Source organism: Caretta caretta, chromosome 10, assembly GCF_965140235.1.
Source record: "Caretta caretta isolate rCarCar2 chromosome 10, rCarCar1.hap1, whole genome shotgun sequence".
NCBI classification, from domain to species: Eukaryota; Metazoa; Chordata; order Testudines; family Cheloniidae; genus Caretta; species Caretta caretta.
In genome coordinates, this window is record NC_134215.1 from 51,846,251 (window position 1) to 51,870,077 (window position 23,827).

The following is a 23,827-nucleotide window of genomic DNA, read 5'->3' on the forward strand; positions in this document are numbered from 1 at the left end:
GGATTGAAAAAGTAAGTAGTAATCTATGTAAATACTTTTGTATCATCTGCTGAAAAGCTATTTTGTGACTTATACAGTAGCATTATGTGAATCAGATGAGAGCCTTGTGTCTTAATACAGCAACATTACATTAGGGAACTAATTTTCCTCTTTCTCCAAAGATAGATGCACACAAGGTCACATGGCTGTTCCACTTTAGGGCAGTAGCCCTCTCAATACTGACCCCAAGACCTTAAGTCTTTCAGATCAAAGATAGACTTTGTTTTTAACATGGTGTCATCCCAGTCCTAGCAGGATGCTGGCAACAAAGTTTTTGGTTTAGCAGACGCTCATTTGTGTTGATAACTCTACCACTTTTTTAGATGGTTTTATCTGAGGTTTTTTTCTTAGCATGAAAGTGCTATAAAATCATTTTGGTCAAAGATAATTCTCTGCAACACATCAACAATTTTTGAGGGGGAATGTTATCCTTTGAAGGGAGCCATATGCATTACTATGTGGTATTTTTGTATTTAGGCAATGACTTAAACTGTACCCTTAGCCTGTTCATCCATATGTGTATTCATTCTCAAAGTCTTAGCTTTTGCATACAGATTGTGTGCTAAGGATCCAAAATAAGTGTAATGACTCCTTTAATAACTATTCTTTTTGTGTTAAAGGTGGCTGCTGTGAGAGAAGGAATGTCTTGGATTGTTCCAGTTCCCTTGTTGTCTCTTCTGACTGCTAAGCAATTGGAACAGATGGTTTGTGGAATGCCAGAAATCTCAGTTGAGGTCCTGAAGAAAGTTGTGCGGTACAGAGAGGTTGATGAACAGCATCAGTTAGTTCAGTGGTTCTGGCATACCCTTGAAGAGTTTTCAAATGAGGAAAGAGTCCTTTTCATGAGGTTTGTGTCAGGAAGATCTCGACTGCCAGCAAACACTGCTGATATCTCTCAGCGATTCCAAATAATGAAGGTTGATAGGGTAAGATGCTATTTTCTTAATATGTTGTTCATTTCTGTCCACTTTAATCAATCCTTTGGCAAAAAGAGCGAAGTTTCACTAACATTAAGCCTGGAGGAATGGAATGAGCTTCTGACTGCTAGAGCCATGGGATTTAATTATATGATATGATAGTGCCTAACATTATAATAAATATGATAGTGCCTAACATTGCATGAATTATAGCATAATTCACTCAGGACTTTGAACATATAAAGTGTAAATGTAATTATTAGGTGGAGTTCAGGCTGGTGTCTAAACAACACAGTGTGAATTGTACCATATTTAATCTACAGTAATTTTCTACTACAGTACATTTTCTGATTTAGTATTTTAAAGATTAAAAAAAACAAACCTTAATGAAGTCTTGTTCCATCTCTATGAAAGCGTTCTCAATATACTACATTATAGAATGACTTGAGAAAATGGAAAATAGAAATGGAGCTGCTAAAACTGTTGGCATGTTAATTGCCACCAAATATCACCCTCTTACCCATGTGGAAACCCACTAGATTCAGACACTACCCCAAGAAACACAGTTACAGCTCACTGGCTTCTAATGCATTGGTTGAAAACTGACTGCAGCTATTTCTTAAGATTTAGAACAAATAAAGCTACCTTATGGATATATCTTCATGAAAATTAAGTATTCACATTACAATTGCAACAGTCCTCCTCTGTATTATCATAATATGAAAAGAACGTTAAAAGGGATATTCATGATATTTTGAAAACTAGATAGCAAGTAGACACTGATACTATTTTGCTGCTCCTAATAATTAAGCTCTGCACTTTAATTTCTGTTTAGAAAATAACTTTCTTAATCTTGCATTCAAAGGGTTTGTTTTTTGGGGGGTTTTTTACTTTTAAATTTGGAATAATTGTAATATGTCTGCCTGCATGCCCCCTGTTGTTTCAGTTGGATACAAAAATTTTACTGCTTGGTCTAAATTATTATTTAATATATTGCAGTAGACAAACACCTGGAAGTTCCACTCTTAAAAAAGATGCATGTCACTGGTGGTTGAAATCACTTATTGAGTGGATGATAGTGGTGGTGGTGTTAATTATTTTGGGCTGAACATTTTTATAAAAATATAAGATGGTACTAGTCTTGTCTTTTTGTTCAGAGGAATTCTTTACTGCTTGTTGGCTTGATTAATGAGACCTTATTGTGGATGAGAGAGGCGTGCTTTTTTTAAAGTTTGTTTTTTGGGGCAGGGAAAAATAGTGAATTTGCTACACCTTTTAATTTCCTTTGCAGTCTTAACCATGTCCTACTTTTTGTCCGTTTCCACAGCCTTATGACAGCTTGCCTACCTCACAGACTTGTTTCTTTCAACTGAGGCTTCCACCATACTCCAGTCAACTAATCATGGCAGAGCGTCTGCGGTATGCAATCAATAATTGCAGGTCTATAGATATGGACAATTACATGCTCTCACGCAATGTGGACAATGCAGAGGGCTCAGACACAGATTATTAACTTTCTGTGAACAAAATAATCTTCCTTTTATTATGGATAGTGCCCTAAGTCCAATTCAATGTTGACACAATTTTATGGTAACCATAGATGTTTTAGGAGCATAAACAGACATTAATAAGCAGTGGCCACATTTTAGTTACTCTAAATGTAACAACAAATTAGATGTTTTTATTTTTTGGTGATTGTTTAAAAAAGGGGGGAGGGGGGCAAAAAAGTGCAGTCAGTAAGTTTTTTCCATATTTTGGTCACTTTTGATAATTTTGCATGGAGCCATTTTGGTTCATTTTTTGTTGGGAATGGTACATTTGTAAGCCCTCCCAGTGAACATGAAGAGTTGTACATTGTGTATAATTGTTCATTAGCAAGGACAGTTTTACATGAGTAGTCCTATATTTATTTTGTTTTAATTTGAATTGCCTGTGCAGGGTTCCTTATGCGGAGAAAATAAAGCAAATACAGGAATGAGTGGGGTTTTTTTGTGTTTTCAACTGTTTACAGGGTTTATTCAGCATTTATAAATTTAGACTTTTAAACTTCTCAGTTAGCAAATCTGTAAGGATGTTTGAAATAGTGTCAGATAGCTTATTTGCAGATGAAGAGCCATTGTACATGTGGTTACTGTGCATTGCATGTTGAACAGTATACCAGCATTTTAATAACATTGCAACATTGACTTACATCTTGTCTATACGCAGTTTTGTCAACAAAAGTCAGCTTTTGTTGACAAGAGTGGAGGTGTACACACTGAAATGCTCCTCCCACCGATACAACTCCCCTGCTATACCGACATAATAAAACCACCTCCACAAGTGACATAGAGCTTTTTGCAACGTAGTTAGAGTGACGCAGCATCAGTGTAGACACCTCACTTGGTTATGTTGCCCTAATTGGCCTCCAGGAGGTGTCCCATGATGCTTATCATGACCGCTCTGGTCATCAGCTTGAACTCCGCTGCCCTGAAGGTACACAGGTATGCACCCCTCTCCCCTTTTAAAGCCCAGGAATTTTTGAAATTCCTCTTCCTGTTTGCTCACCATGCACAGTTCCCACAGCATGTTCCCAGCTGATCATGCCAGCTTTATGCAGCAAACACGCTCCTGCGTGGAGCACACCAGAGCTGTTGGATCTGCTAAGTATATGGGGAGAGAAGGCTCTGCAGTTGCACCTTTGCACCAGCCGTAGGAATTTTGATACCTACGAGCTGATTGCTAGTGGCATGCAGGAGAAGAAGCATGAAAGGAACATGCAGCAGTGTCATGCTAAAATCGAGAGGTTGAGGCAGGCGTATCAGAAGGCAAAGGAGGCCAGCCGTTACTTCGGTGTGGTGCCGAAAACGTGCCATCATCGGCGGCAACCCCACCTTCACCGCCAAGAGCTCCATCGATACTTCTGGGGGACTGGAGGCAGCGGACTCAACCCCAGTGAAGAAGTGCTGGATGCGGAGGTGGATGACGATGTGGAGCACATGACAGGGTCATCCGGTGATGCAGCGAGTCAGGACCTCATTTCCACTCTTGACTGGTCTAGCCAGTCCCAGCACTCCAGCTCTGGCACACAGGATGCAGGAGAAGGGAGCTCCGGTAAGGGCTCATTTTGCTTTGATACTGCACGGTGAGAGGAGATTGAGCTCTCCTGTGCTTTGTTATATGGTAGAAGAGGGATAATGGACTGAAATTAACAACAGAGCCTGTCCATCTACACAGTGGGGCCACGGCAGAAAAGTTTGTTAATGTACCCGGGGATGTTTCTGGAATCCTCCATAATGATCTCTAGGAAACTTTCCTGTAGGTCAGTAGTTCTCAAATTTTTGTACTGGTGACCCCTTTCACAAAGCAAGCTTCTGAGTGCAACCCTCCCCCCTTATAAATTAAAAACACTTTTTTATATATTTAACACCATTAGAAAAGCTGGATGCAAAGCAGTGTTTGGGGTGGAGGCGGACAGCTCGCAACCCCCCATGTAATAACCTTGCGACCCCCTGAGGGGTCCCAACCCCCAGTTTGAGAACCCCTGCTGTAGGTATTCTGCAGTCCTCTGCCGAAGGTTCCTTGGGGGAGAGCTGCCTTGTTTCTTCCCCCACTGTAGGAAACTTTGCTGTACCACCTGGAAATTATTTCTGCAGGGACCAGAGCAGTACACAGGGGAGCAGCATATGGAGCTGGTCTGAAGCCACATGCATGCAGGAGATGCTCCCTTGCATCCTGGGTTACCTTTAGGAGTGAGATACTGGGTTCGATTACCCTAGCTTATGGAAAACGGTACCAATATTCAGAATAAGCTCCCTAGGCACTTATAGTAACCACCCTTTGTCCCTTCTTTCTCTTTGCCCATTGCCCACCTCCACCCCCGTGAACTCATCATAATTGGGATTCTCAGCAACCTGTGTGCTAGACCAGGGGCAATGAGAAAGAGGTGTGTATAACTTTTGTGATTCACGACTGTGAGCATGCTCATCGTTTTCTTTTAATTATTTCTTTGCCTTCTGCAAATGTGCCCTTGAGAACATACTCTTCCACACCAGCAGAGCACCTCCATCAGATAAGGGGGCAACCCATGAGGAGTAAGGAGGATATGTTTTGCGAAGTATTGCAGTCAACAGATTCAGCACATAGCGAAACAAGAGCATGGAGGGCGACAATTAATGAAAGCCTGCGGCTGAATAGCCAGGAAAAGACACGGGCAGGAGTGGATGATAAAACTCCTGGAGGACCAGATAGATGTTGACGTCTGTCATTAGCCTGCAATCAGAGCAAATCTGTGCCCGACTCCCCTTTCAGCCACTACAGAACCCCAGTTCATGCCCTCCCCAAACTCCCGAGCCACATTCATCACGTGTTCTTGGTCCCTAACAGTACCCCAGGCACGCCACGCCTGGGGACTGGTTTTCCAATGAAAACTGGAATTGCACCCAGCTGTGAGAGCCCTAACCGTGAGACACTTCCTCATTTTCATATCCCTTTTGTCCAAAGTTTGTGTTTTACCCCATTATTAAACTTGAGTCTTTGTTTGTGACATACATACATCGCTCAGTGCTAACATTGAAACACAGTGACTACAGGTAAGAATATTAGCTCCTTGCAATTAACCCGTTCGTGAAGCAAGCATTACAGGGCATGGCAGGAAGCAGGGCCGTCCTTACCCATATGCAAACTGTGCAGCTGCGTAGGGCACCAGGAAATTTGGGGCACCAAATTGCCCCAAATTTCCTGGTGCCCTACTCAGCTGCGTGCTGCTCCAGCAGCCAGTTCGATCCCCTGGTGGCTGAGCCGGCCAGGAAAGTTTGCTTCTGCCCTGCACCCATTCCACTCTTTCCCCATGGCCCCCCGCCCCTGCTCCACCCCTGCCCCACCCCCACTCCACCCCTTCCCCAAAGTCCCCGCTCCACATGGAAGTGTAGCGACCCAGCCCCAACCCGCTCTGCCAGCTCAGGCTGGGAGGTCGTTCCCCCCCAAGCCCACTCCTGCCCCCCACAGACCTTGGGCGTAGCACCCCTCTCCCACCCCCCCATGGAGGCCTGGGGCCAGCTCCCCCCACAGGGGGTCTGCTAGGGTACCACAATGCCTAGGGACAGCGCTGGCAGGAAGTAAACATTGCCTGGCTGAACGCATCACATACAGACACGTTACTGGGAATCATTGTCAAAATGCTCCTTCAAAGCTTCCCTGATTCAAAGTCTCACTGTGCCCCTCTAGTTGCCCTTGTATCTGGCTGCTCAAAATCAGCAGCCAACCAGTCAGCCTCAGTGACCCACCCCTGGAGAGACTTTTCCCCCCTTTGATTCACAAATAATTTAGGGAGTACAGCATGCCGCGGTGACCATCAGAATATCTTCCTCACTGAGGTCTAACCGGCCAAAAAGCTGCCTTGCTGTTTGGGTTCCCAGAGTAAGGCTTCATGAGCCACGGGAGCAAGGGTGGTCTCCAAGGATCGCTATGGGCGTTTGCACATCCCGCACTGGAATCTTCTGCTCTGGAAAGAAAGTCCCAGCGTGCAGCTTTCTGTACAGTCCAGTGTTCCGAGAGATGCGTGCACCTTCCCTAACAACCCCACATTGATGTCTGTGAAACGTCCTTGGTGATCCACCAGCACCTGCAAGACAATGGAGACCTAGCCCTTTCGGTTGATGTACTCTGTCACAAGATGGTCGGGGGCCAAAATTGGGATATGTGTTCCAGCTATCGCCCCGCCTCAGTTAGGGAATTCCATTGCTTCAAAGCCATCAGTTATTTCCTGGACATTACCAAGAGTCACAGTCCTTCATAGCAGGAGGCGATTAATGGCCCTGCACACTTGAATCACTGCAGCCCCCACCGTGGACTTTCCAAATCCAAACTGATTCATAACTGACCAGTAGCATTCTGGAGTTGCCAGCTTCCACTCAGCAATCGCCACTTGCTTTTCTACGGTGAGGGCAGCTCTCATTCTGGTGTCCCTGCACTGCAGCGCTGGGCCGAGCTCTGCTCACAGTTGCGCATCCGAAAGTTCTGCAGCTGCTGCTCATCAACCCGTATACGCATCACGATGCGATCCCACCATTCAGCGTGTGTTTCCCGAGCCCAGTGTCGAAGGTCCACCATGGCAAGCTGGTCCGTGAATGCTAGCAGCAATCTTTAATTATTTGTTTCCATGGCAGACAGCAGGGCAGGCACTACCGATTTATTCTCCGTTTCGCAGCTCATGAAATACTGCATGACCAGCTGTGTTGCGTTCATAATGCTCATCCCCAGAATGGTCAGCAGCTCAGTGTTCATGCTGCCAGGCAGAGAGGGCAGACACACAGTTTACAAGGTCTGTTGAAAAACAGTGAGAAATGAAGTAGTAAGCCCAAGGAATGATGGAATGGAAAGAACTGCATCACAGGACAGCGAGCACATCCCCAAGATGCACTGCATCCATTCCTAGAGCTCCCAGCAACAGAGGTGACGAGTTGCACAGTGGGATAGCTGCCACGATGCAACGCTCTCTCTGTCGATGCAAGAGCAATAACTGTGGACACGCTCAGCCAACACAAGGATTGTTGTGTGGATGTGCTCCACCGATGTTGTTAAAGCGACTTACGATCATCGACAAAACTTAACTCTGCAGTGTAGTCGTGGACTGACTGAGGTGTATCTGTACTTTTCAGCTGTACTTCAGTATAACTAAAAGCTTTGCTTCACTCTCTGATAGTTCATTTCCACGTTGCTTCTCATTTTAAAAGCTTTGCTTCCCCTACAAAATAGTTTTTGTTGACCGTGCCAAGCCATTGCCAGCTTTTGAGACATTGAGATGAGCTTTTAAAATTATTTCTCAAAAAATATTAGAGAACGGTATATCAAAGAGCTGTGAAAGTTGGTCTGGACAGAGGACAAAGAATAAATAACTGTCAGTGTCAATTGTAGTGGTGGAGATGCAGATTTTAAAAGGTATGCATTTTATATTTTATTCTGTTTGCTTTTAACACTAGTAAATTACATATTTCTGGGCTTGTCTTGTTACAGTAACAATTGGATTACATCAGCAGTATTTGGATTGTATGCGGTAATGTGCATATTTGATGGAATAGTAATGTTCTGTAGAAAATATTGTCTTCTTTATGTTGTGATTGAAGAAAGGTTTTAAAAGTAGAGAATTCCCACTGAATCTCAGCACCACAAAATTGTTCCAAGGGACTAAAGTTGCAGTCTTGCTAGTCTTTTTCACTCAGACACAAGAGATCAGAAACTAGAACTACGGTAGAACACCAGAGATACAAACTGACCAGTTAACCCCACACCTCATTTGGAACCGGAAGTACACAGGCAGCAAGAGAGACATCCCCCTACCCCCAAAAGCAAGTCCAGTCCAGTACTGTGTTAAATGTAAACTACTAAAAAAATAAAAAGGGGGGGGGGGAAGGGGAGCAACATTTTTCTTCTGCATAGTAAAGTTTCCAAGCTGTATTAAGTCAATGTTCAGTTGTAAACTTTTGAAAGAACAACCATAACCTTTTGTTCAGAGTTACGAACAACCTCCATTCCCAAGGTGTTCGTAACTCTGAGGTTCTACTGTATAGCAGAAACAAGAAGATAATTTTTATGGGATGTTTCACTGTTTGGTTCATCTGCAGTGGTGATATTTGGGGAAGGTAACTGAGGGCAAAGTATGGTGATTGAAGTGAACTGTGTTATTTCTGAGACGGTTGTTTAATAGTCCTTTCACCTTCACTGCTCCACCATAACACGTTATTTCAGATACACTTAAACTCTTTACCAGATTGAGTTTTGACTTGGACATTTTTTCATCACCTATTATTTTTATAATCACATTGCTTGTGCATTCCTTTAAACTCATGAGCTGGTTTTCATTCTGTCCCTCAGATATCTGAGTGAGACAAGACTGGGCCCATGAAAGAAACCACTTGAATGTTCGCAAAAAGAAAAGGAGTACTTGTGGCACCTTAGAGACTAACCAATTTAAACATCTTCTGTATTTTCCACAGTATGCATCCGATGAAGTGAGCTGTAGCTCACGAAAGCTTATGCTCAAATAAATTGGTTAGTCTCTAAGGTGCCACGAGTACTCCTTTTCTTTTTGCGAATACAGACTAACACGGCTGTTACTCTGAAACCTGTCACTTGAATGTTAACACACCTCACAGCTAATATTGCAATGCCACTCACTCAAATTTGGCCTAACAACCTCCCTGCGGGGGAGGAGGGGACAGCAGGAGCCAAACCTGAGCAGCACTACTATCCTGTGCACCGAAGGTCAGGTCGTAGCACCAGAAGTGGGGAGACAAGCCCAGCCAGCCTCTTCCCAGACATGGGTTTTGTGGGTCAAAGTGGGACAGTACCATGAAAGCCGGGACTGTTGGGATGTTTATTATTTTTCATTTTTATCTGCTGCTTGTTAATCTATCCTGCAAATTGTTAAGGCCTAACCTTTCCCTTACATCTCAGCTGACATTTCAGTAAGCATCTTGATTTACAAGGTTGTTGCTTCTTGAATTTTGGGGGTTTTAATTTTCCTTGTGCTTTTATTTATTTGGGGGGGGGGGGAAGACTGTTGTTCTGTCTTTCACTTGGTGTTTCTGGTATTCTTTTCTCCTCCATTGTTTTTCAATTGGCAACCACACCTAGGAAGAATTGCTTTGGGATTACCTCTGAGTAATCAGATAACTGGCCAGCCTTGTTGAAACAGGTAGGCAGGCCTGTCAAAGAGACAATAAACAGCCTGTCCTCTGCAGAAAGGAGTTAGGCTGGTCTTTTCCTTTTGGATAGAACCCCTTGATTGTCTGGAGCAAGTGAAAACAGTGCTGGGTAGTTTGGGAAGGGAGAGAAAATTAATCTGACTAAATGGCTCTGCTGTATAGGATCTAGTCTTGCTGTAGCCATGTCAGTCCCAGGATATTAGACAAGATGGGTGAGGTAATATCTTGTATTGGACCAACTTCTGTTGGTGAGAGAAACTAGCTTTTGAGCTTATACAGAGCTCTTCTTCAGATCTGGGAAACTTACTCAGCATAAATAGTTAACACATTTCAAGGACCGTTCAAGGTGAAGAGGTCCGTTAACATCCCTTCAGTCATAGGTAAGGCTACAATTCTGTCACGGAGGTCATGGATTCTGTGACTTTTCAAGACCCATGATTTCTTCTGGGGCAGGGCTGGAGCAGCTGTCAGCTCTGGGGCCAACAGAACAGCTGACCAGCGGTCAGCACCAGGGCTGCTGGAGCAGCAGTCCTCAGCCTGCTGAGCAGTGGCTGGGGTTGGATCAGCCCCCCTGGGGCTAGAGCAGCAGCAATCAGCCCCTGCTGCAGGAGCAGCAGCAGGTCTGGAGTAGCTGCAAGCCCCAGCAGCACTCTGTCTCCCCGGCTCTGCCCTACCCTGGATATTTTTAGTAAAAGTCAGGGACAGGGCATGGGCTTCTGTGAATTTTTGTATATTGCCTGTGGCCTGTCCCTGACTTTTACTAAAAATAACCGTGACAAAATCTTAGCCTTAGTTATAGGGAGGCAAGGAAGTGGGGAGGGAGGGAACAACTACTTGTGCTAAAATATCTGTTCCATCTTGTATTTAGTTGTGACACTCTGAGAGAGTTTCCCAGAACTGAAGAAGAGCTCTGTTTAAGCTCAAAAGCTTGTCTCTTTCACCAACAGAAGTTGTTCCAGTACAAGATATTAGCTCACCCACTTGGTCTTTCTACTATATAGTAGTGGATGAAATGTGTGTCTGTCACAGGAGTCTGGTACGGGCTAGTCATTTGTTATTCATGCCATCTCTTTCCTGAAGGATAGAAGGGGGCAGTAGATTCCCTGACGTTTGACTCGCTGTGTAGTTCAGTCCTTTGACGGGTAATGAAGTTAACTACAAAAAGCATCACTACTGGTAAGTAAACATTTTCTTCATGCTACAGGAGCTAAACCAATCAGTTCAATATTTCAGTACATTCTGAGTGTTTTTTAAAGTATGTGGACTCCTTCTCTGACTTTTATCATCTGAAAATCCATGATACTATAATGTTCAAGGTGGTCTAGTTGCCACATGTTCAAATTCCAGATAAACTATATTATCACAGTGACTATCTGAAGGATCAACTGGACATTGCTTACCCCTCTTACATAATAGAACTGCGAGTTTTGGAAACTAAATGACCTTTTCACTGCTGGCATTTGAGTCAGTTTTTGTGCAGCAGTGTTAGTTTGTGCTGCTATTCATTCTGCACTTCATTGGGAACGTGTGTGCCACGTGAAATAGCACAGAAGACGCCCCTTGCCATATGTACTTGGGAAGTTAGTTAGCACTGAAATACTAGACCAGAGAGAGAAATGTTTTGCTTATTATCAAGAACATTTTGAAAGAACTCCAAAGGTTTTGCACCTGCCCAAACCTTGTGTGTTCTTCTATCCCTGCAGAATAGTTCATGTAAAATGTAACTAATGCATAGATTATTCCTAACTAACTTGCTGTGACTATTGTTTTCTGTGGCCACCTTGTGGCCAAAATTATTTTGTCATGGAGAAGTTCGTACATAGAAGGGAAAAAATATGATAGCGCTTACTTAGAGAAATAGGTAACCAGAATAAACAAGATAATGTTGAGACTTTTAGTACAGCTAAATCAAGAAGGCATTTGTTCAGAACCGCCCTTATTGTTTGGACCACGGGCAAAGGTTAAGAGAAAAAGAAAATGGTCACTATTGGCATAAATAGCATATGTGCGGATATGTGTAGTTTTGAAGCTGTTTTTTTAAATTGTTAAATTCGGAGTAAGGAAGATTTCTAGTGTCTGTGTTTTTTCTAGAAACCCTACATGAGGAGCCAGTGTGCTACATAAGGTGTTCATTAACCAAATGTCAGACAGCATCTAATTTACACTTTGTTTTGGTTTATAGGTATAGTTAAAGCTTGCTTTGTATATTTCTGCTCAAGGTGAGAATTGTCTGGCCTTTCCAACTTTCACACTGCAGCCATTTTGTACAGCCCAGCAATCGCCTTGTATAAGTATCAATTTAGGATTACTGCCTGTCCTTTTATTGTCTCAGATCATCCCAGTTTTGTTGCTTAGGTTGCTGGATGTTGATGGGTGCTATTCGAATTTTTGAGGCCATTGCAATAAGAAAACATTATGGAGTCACACTGTTGCAATGTCATTAAGTTGTCAACATGCAGTAGTATTTGAAATTCTTTTCTTGGTCTGTTGTGAGATTCTCTTACATGGTGAGTCCTCCTGATGGCCATTGACACTGATGAGACCTTCCTCATGAATTAAAACTCACTGCTCCTAGGGTTCTCTAGGGCTGTGTGTTACTTCTTCATTGCCCCTCCCTTAACTTGCATTTATACTATTTTGTTGATCAAGATGTAATTAAATTAAAGGAAAACTAAAACTAAATGCAGTAAGTAAGTTAATATTCAAAGCTGTAGAAATCCCCATTCCGCTTTCTGTATCTCCAAATAAGAACCATTTCATTTTCTCCACAGCTGGTTGCACATTCATTGCAGTGGAAAAGATGAGCCTGTTGATACAGTACGTAAAATCTGGTTTTACTGGGATTGTGTGAAACCTACCTTACATTAGAAAATAGATTTGGAAAACATGCAACCTCCTTGCAATAAGAATCAGCTTCAAGGAGAACTCAGATAACATGATGTGGTTCATTCTATTCAAACACTAAGCAAAGAAGAAAACACTTGAATTGAAATAAATCTTAATTTCAAGACTATCTGGGCAACTGGGATAAAGTAATGTATGTGTTCTATTCTCCCATGCCTAGAGCAATAATAAGAGTTCTCGCTGTGTAGCCAGAAAAACAAGGATCAACATAGCACAAAAAAAACAAGTTTTTCTTTGAGGATTTGTCTATATGGATCCCACTCCTGGGGCACACACCTCAGGATTGGGATCCACATGGACAAAGAATCCCAGTAACTCTACAGTAAGTAAACTGTTCTTTTTGGTAACAAGTTCTGAATTGAATGTGCCTTCTAGATGCTGATGAATAAAAGGTGTCAATCAGGAGCTTTGCCATTGAAATGCCAACTTTTTCCAACGGTTAACAAATTGTGGTATTTGAGGTACCACAGTTACATCCTGTTCTGAATGTAGGGGGAAGCTGTGGTATATTAGATATCAACACGTGGTAACCTTTGGCAAATGTTCACTTTTTTAAAATGGCAATCACTTTATTTGGTGTATCTTGATTCCATGTAAGAAATGCTAGTTTCTGTGATTGATTATTTGCCAGTTATACAGTGGAGCATGAGAGAGAGGCAATGGAGTAATTAGCACAATTAAATATACAGAGATACACACATACATACATGCACACTGCATATGTATAAATATTCTATAAATATAAAGAAGCCACGAGTTGTTGCTGCTTCAGTAGTGCTGTTGCTTTCTCATTCGTACAAACTAGTTAATTCTTGTATTATAGTGTATATAGTTTTCTGTTAGTGTTAGTAAATCCGTTAGCTATAGTTAGAGACTTTGTAGGTCCTGAACAGGACTTTGCCTTGGGATGGGGCAAGCCCTGGTCCCCAGGCTTTAAGCCCTGTGATCGCTGAAAGTCCTTCAAGCCAAGAACTAAAAAGGAGTGAGATATTGGTTTAAGAGCGCTCCTCATGGAGTTGGCCCTCACCCCGGCACTGGAGCAATGCTCCGACTCGGCGCCAAGCACCATGGCTTCGGTATGCAGTGCCCGACCTGCTAGAGTTGGCAAGAGTCCCTCCGCCGCTGATCGTCAGAGCCCACTCGACCAGAGCACAGGCATCTTCGGCAGCCTTCCTGGCACACTTCCCGATCCAGGACATTTGTCAAGCTGTAATGTGGTCCTTGGTGCACACGGCCCACTTTGCCATCCCTCAGCAGGCCAGGGATGACGCTGGGTTTGGCAGAGCTGTGTTGCAGTCTACACATCCATGAACTCCTACCCACCTCCGAGGGATATTGCGTTGGAGTCACCTAAGTTGAATGGACATGAGCAAGCACTCGAAGTTACCTTTTTCCGTAACTCGTGTTCTTTGAGATGTGTTGTTCATGTCCTTGCCACAACCCGCCCTCCTTCCCCACAGTTGGTGTTTCCAGCTAGAAGGAACTGAGAGTGGGTGGAGCCAGTGGTGCCCTATAAACCGCGGCATGTGCGCGCCACTCCAGGGGGCACCAGAGCAGGTCCCTTACAGATACTGCTGTGGGAAAAACTTCCAGCACCGGTGCATGTGGCGAGCACACACACCTAAGTTGAATGGACATGAGCAACACATCTCGAAGAATACCAGTTATGGAAAAAGGTAACTCTCTTTTCTCTTGTTTACAGCACTTCTGCTAATACATCCCAGAATGATGTTCGCTTTTTTTGCAACTGTTGACTCATATTTAGCTTGTGATCCACTATGACCCCCAGATCCCTTTCCACGGTACTCCTTCCTAGGCAGTCATTTCCCATTTTGAATGTGCACAACTGATTGTTCCTTCCTGATTGGAGTACTTTGCATTTGTCCTCATTGAATTTCATCCTATTTACTTCAAACCATTTCAACAGTTTGTCCAGATCATTTTGAATTCTAATTCTATCCTCCAAAGCACTTGCAACCCCTCCCAGCTTGGTATCGTCCACAAACTTTACTATCTGCTTTACTTTTGAAGAAAGCTCAGGCATTCCTACTTGACATAAGCTTTTAAAGGAAAGTCTTACAATAGATATATTTCATAATACATTAGGTGGGGGGTCCAGTTGTTCACTTGGTGTTTGGTGTACTGATGACATTCAGACTAATTTTTGCGGTTGTATTGTTTTAGTGTTTTGAGATGCATTTTGTATTAAATGGAAATGAAAGGCAGGCGTGTGTGTATACATATATGTAATATAGGCTGCTAGCTTCTCATCTTTGAATAAGTGTGGATTTTGAATTAGTTTGTGGTGATATCCTGGTTTTCATTTGTACAAATCACTGTCTCCATACAGTTTACTGGACTAATCTTTGCAGTCTTGAGATAATCAGGATGTTGAAAGGAGACCTGAGCTTCATTGGCAGAGCTGTGCTAGGGAAGCTTGGACAGACCTGCACCACTACAGTTGAGGAGACAAGACCAGACTTGTCGGTTGCCAATGAAGATGTTTTACTCCCCCTTCAGGAACAGGGGACTAGCACCTTGGCCAAGCTTTCACACTTACTAGCACCGTTTTACAGCTATTGGGGGAGAGGTCTGGCATCATTCTGCAGCATATTCAATATCCCAAGGAAAAACCCTGGTACACATTAGAACCTGCCAGAGCTGTTAAGATCTACCTGGCAAGAACTCCGGCATCTAGGACTCTTTGTTCTGACCCTCCCAAGAGCAAGAGAGTGGCCAAAGTACAGCATTAAATAGGAGCATAAAGCTATTTGTAAGCAATATGATTTACTTCAGCACCTAGAATAGTGGGGCCCAACCTTTAAACTGTACTGCAGTATAAATGTAAATAATAGAGAAAAATCTTACCGGGAGGATCAAGTAAGACTACATTCTGTGTGATGCGCAGAAAAGCTGTTCGTATCCTACAAAAAAATCTGCAAGGCAGCAGCTTGCTCATCTTGTCACTCGTTTGCTAGACACTAGGTGAAGCAAATGGACGCTGCTTTTGGTAGGAGGGTCTTGGATACTGTAGTAGCACCATGAGCCTTTGAAAGATATCACTCACACCTGGATTTGGGAGGATTGGGGAGGGGAGAGGAGGAAAAGATGACTTTGCTATTCTAAGGATTTCTCTTCTGTGACTACACAATGCTCTTCATTCTAACCCACCCTATACTTAAAAGGACAAAGTTACTATGCTCAGTAGATGGCTTTAATCAGGAGAAGCTAATGATTAGTTAGTTATCTGATAAAGTAGAGCTATTTTTTCCCACTTCAAAGCATACTGACTGGATTATGTTTCCAAGTGGGAAGTCCAGCCTCCTTCCTTGTGATCCAAGTCTAGTCTTACAGAAAAAGATAAATGATGAGGTATTAATTTTATCCATCCATCATTATCATAAGCACAAAGTTCTTAAGAGGCTTATGGTGGGTGGGGAGAGAAAATCTGAGGCAAACAGGTACAGGTGTGGGATTATTTGCGACTGGTGTGTGGTGTTGATATAATTCTTTCGGAATATAACATTTCTTGACAAATTTGAAGTTTCAATAGCCTTAGATAAGTTATCTCCAGTATTGCCATGTTCCTTGTTATGTTTAGTATGAAGTATAATTATAATTACAAGTTCTGAGGGAATGTTACCCAAGGCAAAAGTTGAAGGCTTTTAATGGCAACCGCTGTACGCTGGACTTGTGCAATAAACTGAGCATCAGGAAGATTAAGGTTAGCTTATCTTTACCCAAATGTACAGAGAGGTGGACATAAGTCTTGAAACCTTGCAAGATACAAGCCCCGGATGTTTAAGAATCTGACCTATATTACAATGTATTTTGTCGAAGGCAGTGGTTCTCAAACTTTTTTTTCAAGGACCACTTGAAAATTGCTGAGGGTCTCCGCAGATCACTTAATGATCTTTCCAAATGTTGTTTGTACCATTAGCTAAACTATTGTAAAGCACTTTGGATAAAAGTGCTATATAAAAAAAAACCTTAATAATAATTAAGGTTTTTTTTGTTCTACAAATAAAAGCACACAACTTGTATTTTAATATCAGTAGTCTTACCTTTCTAATGAGATGGATGTGCCCTCTCTCCCCTGCTGTGGCAGCCCCCTAGCTGGGGCTGGAAAGGAGGGGGTCTCTCCCCTGCCACAGCAGCTGCTGAGGCTGGGAAGGAGGGCCGTCTCTTCCCAGCAGCCACAGCCCTGGAGCTGGGGAAAGTTATCTGTTTCTCTGGCCACTGCAGCCCTGCACGTCCCAAATTCCACCCATCTCCTCTTCTCACCCCACTTCCCCCTCCCATCTACCCCTTATTCCCCCTGAGGCCACCACCACCACCTTATGTGTGCATCTTCTCCAGGGTCCAGGCACCTAATTAGTGGAGCCATGCCTGCGCGGCTCCACTAATTCAGTGGGTGGCCCTTCATTCTCTTGTGTACGGCCACTCAGATACACACCTTAGAGGGAAATATCCACGGACCACCTGAATGGAGCTTGTGGACCACACTTGGAGAACCTCTGGTCTAAGGCCAGTTTTAGACAAGAGATAAAGATAGTGCTGGCCATTTCAGTGTAATCTTTCAGTATATTACAATATGTTGTAGCAAAACCACATACAGTGGTACTGTGCTCTGCATGTGTTATTGTAACAGTCTGATTGGTGCGCACTGCCCTCCACGTGTTCTATTACTGCACATGGGTGTATAAAATCCTCCTCTGAGTTAGACAAATATATCATTGCTGTAGAAGGCTTTTGAAAAGAGAGTTTAAGGGCACTTTAGTAAATCAGTGCCTTCTCAGCTTGGACAGTTGTGTAAACAAGCTTGTGTTAACCTTAAACTTACATTACTGTTTACAGTAACGTAAACTGAAGCATAAATTGTCAGTGTACATTATGTAAATGTTAAAAGCTTGGTTTGCGCTCACTTTCATAGAACTTATGGTTTAAATAAAGTACACTAACAGATCACATGTTAAGTATAGTAAGTGACGTTTGTCAGGAGTGAGATGTGCCTTAGCAGAAAAGGTGAAGGTATGACAGAGAGGGGCTAGATTCTACTCAGAATTCATGATTCTTCTATGACAGAATAGGCATATTTCCTTGTGAATAAAAAGTTTATCCATCCCCTTGGGCCCTGAGATTTGGATACATCATCATACATGTTAGCCAAGCAAAATATACCACAATGAGGAAGACTGTCAGCAGGGTCATTATCAGCTAGTCAGGATTTACCATCTCCTTTGTGCCAGCACAGGGAATTTTCCAGTATGAAGGACCAGTGGTGCCAGACTATCACGATCAAGGTAAACTCCTTGCCTGGGTGAAATGGGAGTACTTGTGAAATGTATAAAATATTCTTTTTATAAACAAAGCCAATATGCATATAGATGGGCTTAATTGCAAACTGGGTGGAACCTCAAAATGTCAATCTCTCTTCACATATATTGAATTTCTGCAAATTGGTCCTTCTTAGTGCCATACCAGTTTTCTCACTGCTCTTTCAAGCATCAGTTTTTCCCGGGGTTTGTTGTCCGGAATCATGTCTGCACTTCTCTCTGCTTTCAGCATTATTGAAGGACATTTTTCCTGGACTGTCTTCAGACCAGCCTGAGTTATGTTCCGGCAGAAATCCACATGGAGGGTTTGTAAAGAGCCCCCATAGAGGATCACAGCTTCCAGAGTCTGGTCAGTGATCCGCACACAGTTTTCCAGTTTGAGTATCTTGAGGTTTGGGCAGCTTTTGAGAAGCAACAACAGGTAATCATCTGTGACGTGGCCACATCCAGAAAGGGTCAGGGACAGCAAGTTTGGGCATCTGAAAACATGGCATTGTACGTGAGACAGAAGAATAATGTGTATAATCTGTAAAAGCAATTCCCACTTCGCGATTCCCAAAATCAAGTTCTGAAAAGAAATGCAAAGCAAGCTCTTCCAGCAATGGTCTGGGAATCAAGACATTTGGGTTATAAATCCTGACTCTACCACTGACTTGCTATGCGACCTCACAGAAGTCACTTGACTTCTCTCTGCCTCAGCCCATCTATTCAGGTCAACAGCAACCTCTGAACCCTGCTTCTAGTGCCCTGGCACATTAGGGAATTCCAGCATCAGGTCCTGGCCAGAGATTTTAATGGATACCTGCACTGAAAGGACTTTGGTTGTCTGATATAGCATGAGTGAAGGAGCCTGCTTGGCCCATCCTGCGTGCTGGGGGATAAGTATTGTGACTGCAACTCAGAGAGAGAAATGGTCGTCCCCCAGAATTAAGGAGCAGGGATAAATAAGGATATTGGGGCCAACTTAACTGAGTTATTGATTGGATTTGATCAAAACTGCTTGCTTTTACTTAATATGTACACATCGGTTCTTCCCTCCTGCCACAACACTGAACCACCTGCAAATATTAACACACACACACACACACCCTGCAAAGGGAGGAAGGAAGCACAGAGTAGTTTTGCTTTTAAACTACTGCATAACAGATAAAAATCAAGGTCTAATAAATAGATGTGTGGAATCCACTCTCCTAATAAGCTTCATTTAAACCCTGCCCAGAGGCAAATGCAGAATCTTATGAGGACACTTGTGCCAAATGCTAACCAAAAGAATCAGTGTCACTTTTTTCCTGTTTCCCTTCTACTAGCTCGAGACTGACTTGTGCTAAATGTATGTAAAAACTGGCAGGACTGGCAGCTTCAGGATCAGAAGTTGGTGGGATATCTGGCCTCTTTGCAGAATACAACCCTTCCATCCAAAGTGACTGTCTTTCTGACAGCTTCCTCGGGGAAGCAATTTTAAAAGCACTGGTTTTACTATCTAATTTATTCAACTAAATCGGCTTTGAGATGGAGCTCCTGTAGGATTGTTTGCCTGGAATCTGACTACAGAAATGTTTAATGCTGCTTTATAGTCTAGTGACTGGTGAGACCTTTATTCAGGAGTTTGTCTGCCAGAGCTGGAATAGGCTGAGTGAGCCTTTCAAAACAAAGCTTCATGTCTTCAGACTATGAAGGGATTTTAGACGCCACAAACAATTGCTCAGTAAAAGGGGAACTGGTCATTAACTGTAGGGCAAAATCAATTTAGCTTGTTGTGTTTTTAATCTTGAGCATGTTTGCTAATGCCAGGTATCCCCCACCATGCCTGTCTGCTCCACTGTTGTGGAGAGATAACAAAGTGTGGTCATGTTAGCAAAGAGAAGGTTTCTTGGGAATTTCACTTCGCTTCGTTTTCTGCCCATGAGAATGAAGCAGGAGAGGTGCTCTGGAGGAAAGCATGAGGGCTGCATGCAGTTCAGTTCCTGCCCCAAAAAACTTTACTGAGGAAGTCAAGGATGCAGACACCTCTGATTGGTTTGAATACAGATTACTTGTCATTGGAGGTAAAATACCTGAGAGACAGGAAATGCAGAGTTAAGACTGAACATGTCAATTTAATGTATTTTACACTGTCCCCATTTTCCATGTTCCGTGTGCCTGAGATCTTTGTATTAACATAACTGCATTATAGAAGTTATGAGCAGCAGGAAGAGGGAACAAGTTTGTAGTTTTGGCAGCTAGGGAATCTAAAATAATCAGCATTGAAATAGTTAATGGTTGTACATGCTGTCATTGTTAGGTTTCAGAGTTAACTCGTTGAGATTAATCTGGTGGTTGAAAGCTATTGTTTTAGGGATAGCATGGCTTTGGCTAGAAACATTTTATATATACAACAAAATAAAAGCTTAGAATGTGGTATGCAATTCTGTAGCCAGCGTGGATGCTGTTGGAATCTCTGGAAATGAAGAATTCACACCCGCACCGTTTCCCGCTCCCATTCTCAACAATCATTTTGTTAATTAAAACTAAATTAACTGGAAACTTTTCTTTAAAACTGGTTCTGTCACAGTCACTTTTGTGAAACCAGTGCAGCCTTAGATACACATGGCTTGAAGAGAGCTGCCTTTTCCAACTCTGCCTGCCTCTACCTTTTTTTTTTTTTCTCTCCGTAATCTGAGCCTGTACCTTCATCCATTTGATTCCCTATGGCTCTGATCATCTTTTGCAGCTGGCCTACAGGTGTTTACATACCATACAAATTCAGAGCTAGTGCAAGCTAAAAGGCCACAAATATAAAAGTATTTCTAGCTCTCGCATTCTTTCTTGTCCCATCGGACGCCTAGAACTGCAGGCTCTGCATCATAAACCCACAGTTCAGGGTGCAGGTGGTGGAAATCTCAGTTTTTAATTCCAGATCTAATCTAAGAGCAGCAATTTTCTGTTGCTAAATTGTGTGAAGAAATGGCTGTGCCTCTGCATCCTTGCTATTTGGACTGGTGTCAGCTTTTGTCTTTGTCATTTACTTTAGCTAGCACAGCTGGCTTGCACTGAGGTCTGCTTTTCCTCACTGTGCTGTCCCCTTGGCTGTATGACCCCAAAGTAGTTTTCATAAAGCTCAGAAATATATTTATAATCATTAAACCTCAGCATAGATAACAAGAGCATTAACAATTTACAGAGAAAGAGAGTTAGGCTGTTCTAACACAGAATAAAATGATGTAAACCTTAGATCCATTCTACCTTCACATGTGTCTGCCTGGCACTTGTGAGGAAAAGTGGAATTTGAGTTTACCAACATGTTTAGGGAGATGCCAGTTTTATTCATAAAAAAGCATCTCCCTCTCTTAGGGATTAAATCTCTTGCTCCATTTCTGAGGATATTTTTGTCTTGCACAGAATGGTGCTATTAAATAGTTTGTTAGCCACATTTTTTTTAGCATGCATTGTCACTAATACCCTGGGAATATCACATGCATTTGTCAAGCGAGTAAGGGCTGAGGGAAGCCCAGTAAAATTCAACAGAAAAATGCACTACATTTTCACTAAAAGCAATTTCTTATGTGGTGCTAAAACTAAATAAATGGTGCTCCAAAGCCAAAATGTTTGGGTATTTAGTGTTCTATTCCAGTAAGGATGTGTAAACAGTTAAAAGCTTCAATGCTTTCAATTTAATGAGCTTAAGCTTTACATTAGATGTAAAATTTCACACTCCAAGAACATACCTGTTGCAAACTTGTATTAAAAAATCATTGACCGTATTTTCATGCTTGCGACAGATGTCTTTCTGGAATGTATTTTTCATCCAGTCCTCAATGTTACACACCTTGACTCTGCTTGAATGCCAGCAGATGGACAGGTACCTTAAAGTCGGTCCCAAGAGAAAATTATCCTTCTTTAGTTCCACAGGAGAATAGAAATTCAGCACGGGCCACAGAAAAGGATCCTGAAACACTTCTAGTAATTTCTGACATGTCTGAGCTAAACTCTTTCTACTGTTTTTGTCCAGGAAAGAAAATAGGTGCAAAAGGCACTCCCGGTTAAGCTGGGTTATATGCATAGCCTGTGCAGAGTCGTGCTCTTAGGAAAGAGGACAGTATATTCTGGCAGAGTGGACTAACAGCAATACTGAAGGGACCTGACCGGCCTCAGAATCACCACTGGGCTGTTGAACATATATGGTTGTGGAATGGTGTTTATTTTTGGCCAACAACTGGTGCAGGAGTTTAAAAAAAAAAGAAGCAGCAGCTCAGAGTCCCATGTGCAGCAGGCTGTTGTTCCATTTCTTGTCCAGGGGAATGGAATGGCCAAGCAGAAAAGAAGCAATTGAGTAAAATCAAATGTTTCCTTAAAAGGAATTATTTTCCTTTTAGTCCATCCTGATGTTTAGCAAAGGGCTTGAGGCAGTTGAGATGACTCTTAGTAGCCACAGCTGCAAAGGAAAAGCGGTACAGGCCTCTGCTTTGGGTGAAAACTATGATATTCTCAATGCTATTGTTTTAGCCTTGGTTATTCTAGGTGCCATGCTTGTATCCTAATAGGCCCAAGGATCAAGTCGTGTATTAAAAAATGCATTGAAACAGATGTTATCCAATAAGCATATAGCCCTGGTCTACATTGGGGGAGAGGGGTGTCGATTTAAGTTACACAACTTCAGCTATGTGAATAACATAGCTGAAGTCTACATACTTAGATGGACTTACCGTGGTGACTTCGCTACTGTGAGTCGACTGCTGCCACTCCCCTGTTGACTCTCTCTGCCTGTGCCTCTCGCGGCACTAGAGTACAGGAGTGGAGGGGAGAGTGCTTGGGGATCGATTTATTGTGTCTAGACTAGAGGCTATAAATCAGTCCCCGCTGGATTGATTGCTGCCTGGGGATCCGGTGGCTAGTGAAGACATACCCACCGTAAAACACTTCAGCAAAGCTTAAGTGATTGGAAATGTGTATTTAGTGTGAATCTGTGAGCCAAACGGGCACACTGATAGCTTTAAATACATCAAAGGGTTTTAAGGTTTCCATTTACCTGAACTTAGCATCAGTGTAATTCCTTGCTTGCTGCCACTTCAATTATAACAAGCAATGGCATTTAGTATCTCGTATCACAGCAAGAAGGTTAGAACAGCAGTTCTCAAAATTGGGCTTTTAGAGAGGGAGTCCACATGAAGTATCCCTAATCTAAGAGAAAACGTCTGCTGTTCCCTGTGGCCCTGTATGAAGTTCTCTCTCAGGTTCGTTCGTCCTGCTGGCTATTCTCAAGATGGTGAGTTAGCCACTTTCCTGCTGAGTCATTGCATTTTATGATACAGAATTTGTGGTTTAGCCATGTTAAGTAAATTAAAAATAGTCTTACCTTCTATGAAAGCTTTACTAAGCCCTTGCCAAAGACACTGTAGCAATTTTTGCTTGAGTTACTGAATCTAGTGTCTTGATTTTTTTTCCATCTCATTAATGGAATAATACTTCCTTGCTATTTTTATGCTTTTTGTCTTTGGTTTTTAAACAAATCTTTTTCACTTGTACAGCACAAAATGTCTTTGATTCCCTCTGTTCCTCCACCCTGACCTCTTTTCAGTGTGATTACACACAATTTAGGATTTTTTCATCCATTAGAATATCATGTCTCTCTGAATGCCTGATTGTTCCTTTCAGTGTATTTATAAGTACATGGGCTAGTTGGCTTTTGAAGATATCCAGCACTGGAGCTGCTTCCCACTTCATTTAGGAGACTTTATACAGCGTCATTCATTTTGGTGCCTTTACAATGAGCCGCCTATTAACTTTTGAGGGCCTATGTGGCTCTGAAAGGCAGGTTGGACACCCCTGAGGTAGCTGGTAAGACTGTTTTCAGTGGCATGGCCATAGAAAAGGACTAAGTTAGATGCTACAATAAATATATTGTGGCGTTAGATACTAAAGATGGCAATTTTGGCTAGGTAGTTGAATCTTAAGCTTTTGTAAATTACTT

The 23,827-nt window shown here is 42.6% G+C and overlaps 2 protein-coding genes across 8 annotated transcripts in view; one reads left to right on the forward strand and one right to left on the reverse strand.

Moving 5' to 3' along the window:
* Positions 1-2,931, forward strand: part of HERC1 (HECT and RLD domain containing E3 ubiquitin protein ligase family member 1) — a 215,851-nt gene extending 212,920 nt beyond the window's left edge. For all 7 annotated transcript variants that reach the window (XM_048867260.2, XM_048867261.2, XM_048867267.2 and 4 more), the window contains exons 77-78: positions 660-965; positions 2,284-2,931. In XM_048867260.2, the coding sequence (XP_048723217.1) occupies positions 660-965; positions 2,284-2,469 (492 nt within the window). In that variant the 3' untranslated portion in view covers positions 2,470-2,931. The remainder of the gene's footprint in view (positions 1-659; positions 966-2,283) is intronic.
* Positions 2,932-17,639: 14,708 nt separating this feature from the next.
* Positions 17,640-22,339, reverse strand: FBXL22 (F-box and leucine rich repeat protein 22). Its single transcript, XM_048867276.2, has 2 exons — positions 21,585-22,339; positions 17,640-18,359 (listed from the first exon to the last, which is right to left on the reverse strand). Exons 1-2 carry the CDS (start codon positions 21,917-21,919, stop codon positions 18,014-18,016), a joined length of 681 nt encoding a protein of 226 aa, XP_048723233.1. The 5' UTR covers positions 21,920-22,339; the 3' UTR covers positions 17,640-18,013.
* Between the last annotated feature and the right edge of the window lie 1,488 nt (positions 22,340-23,827).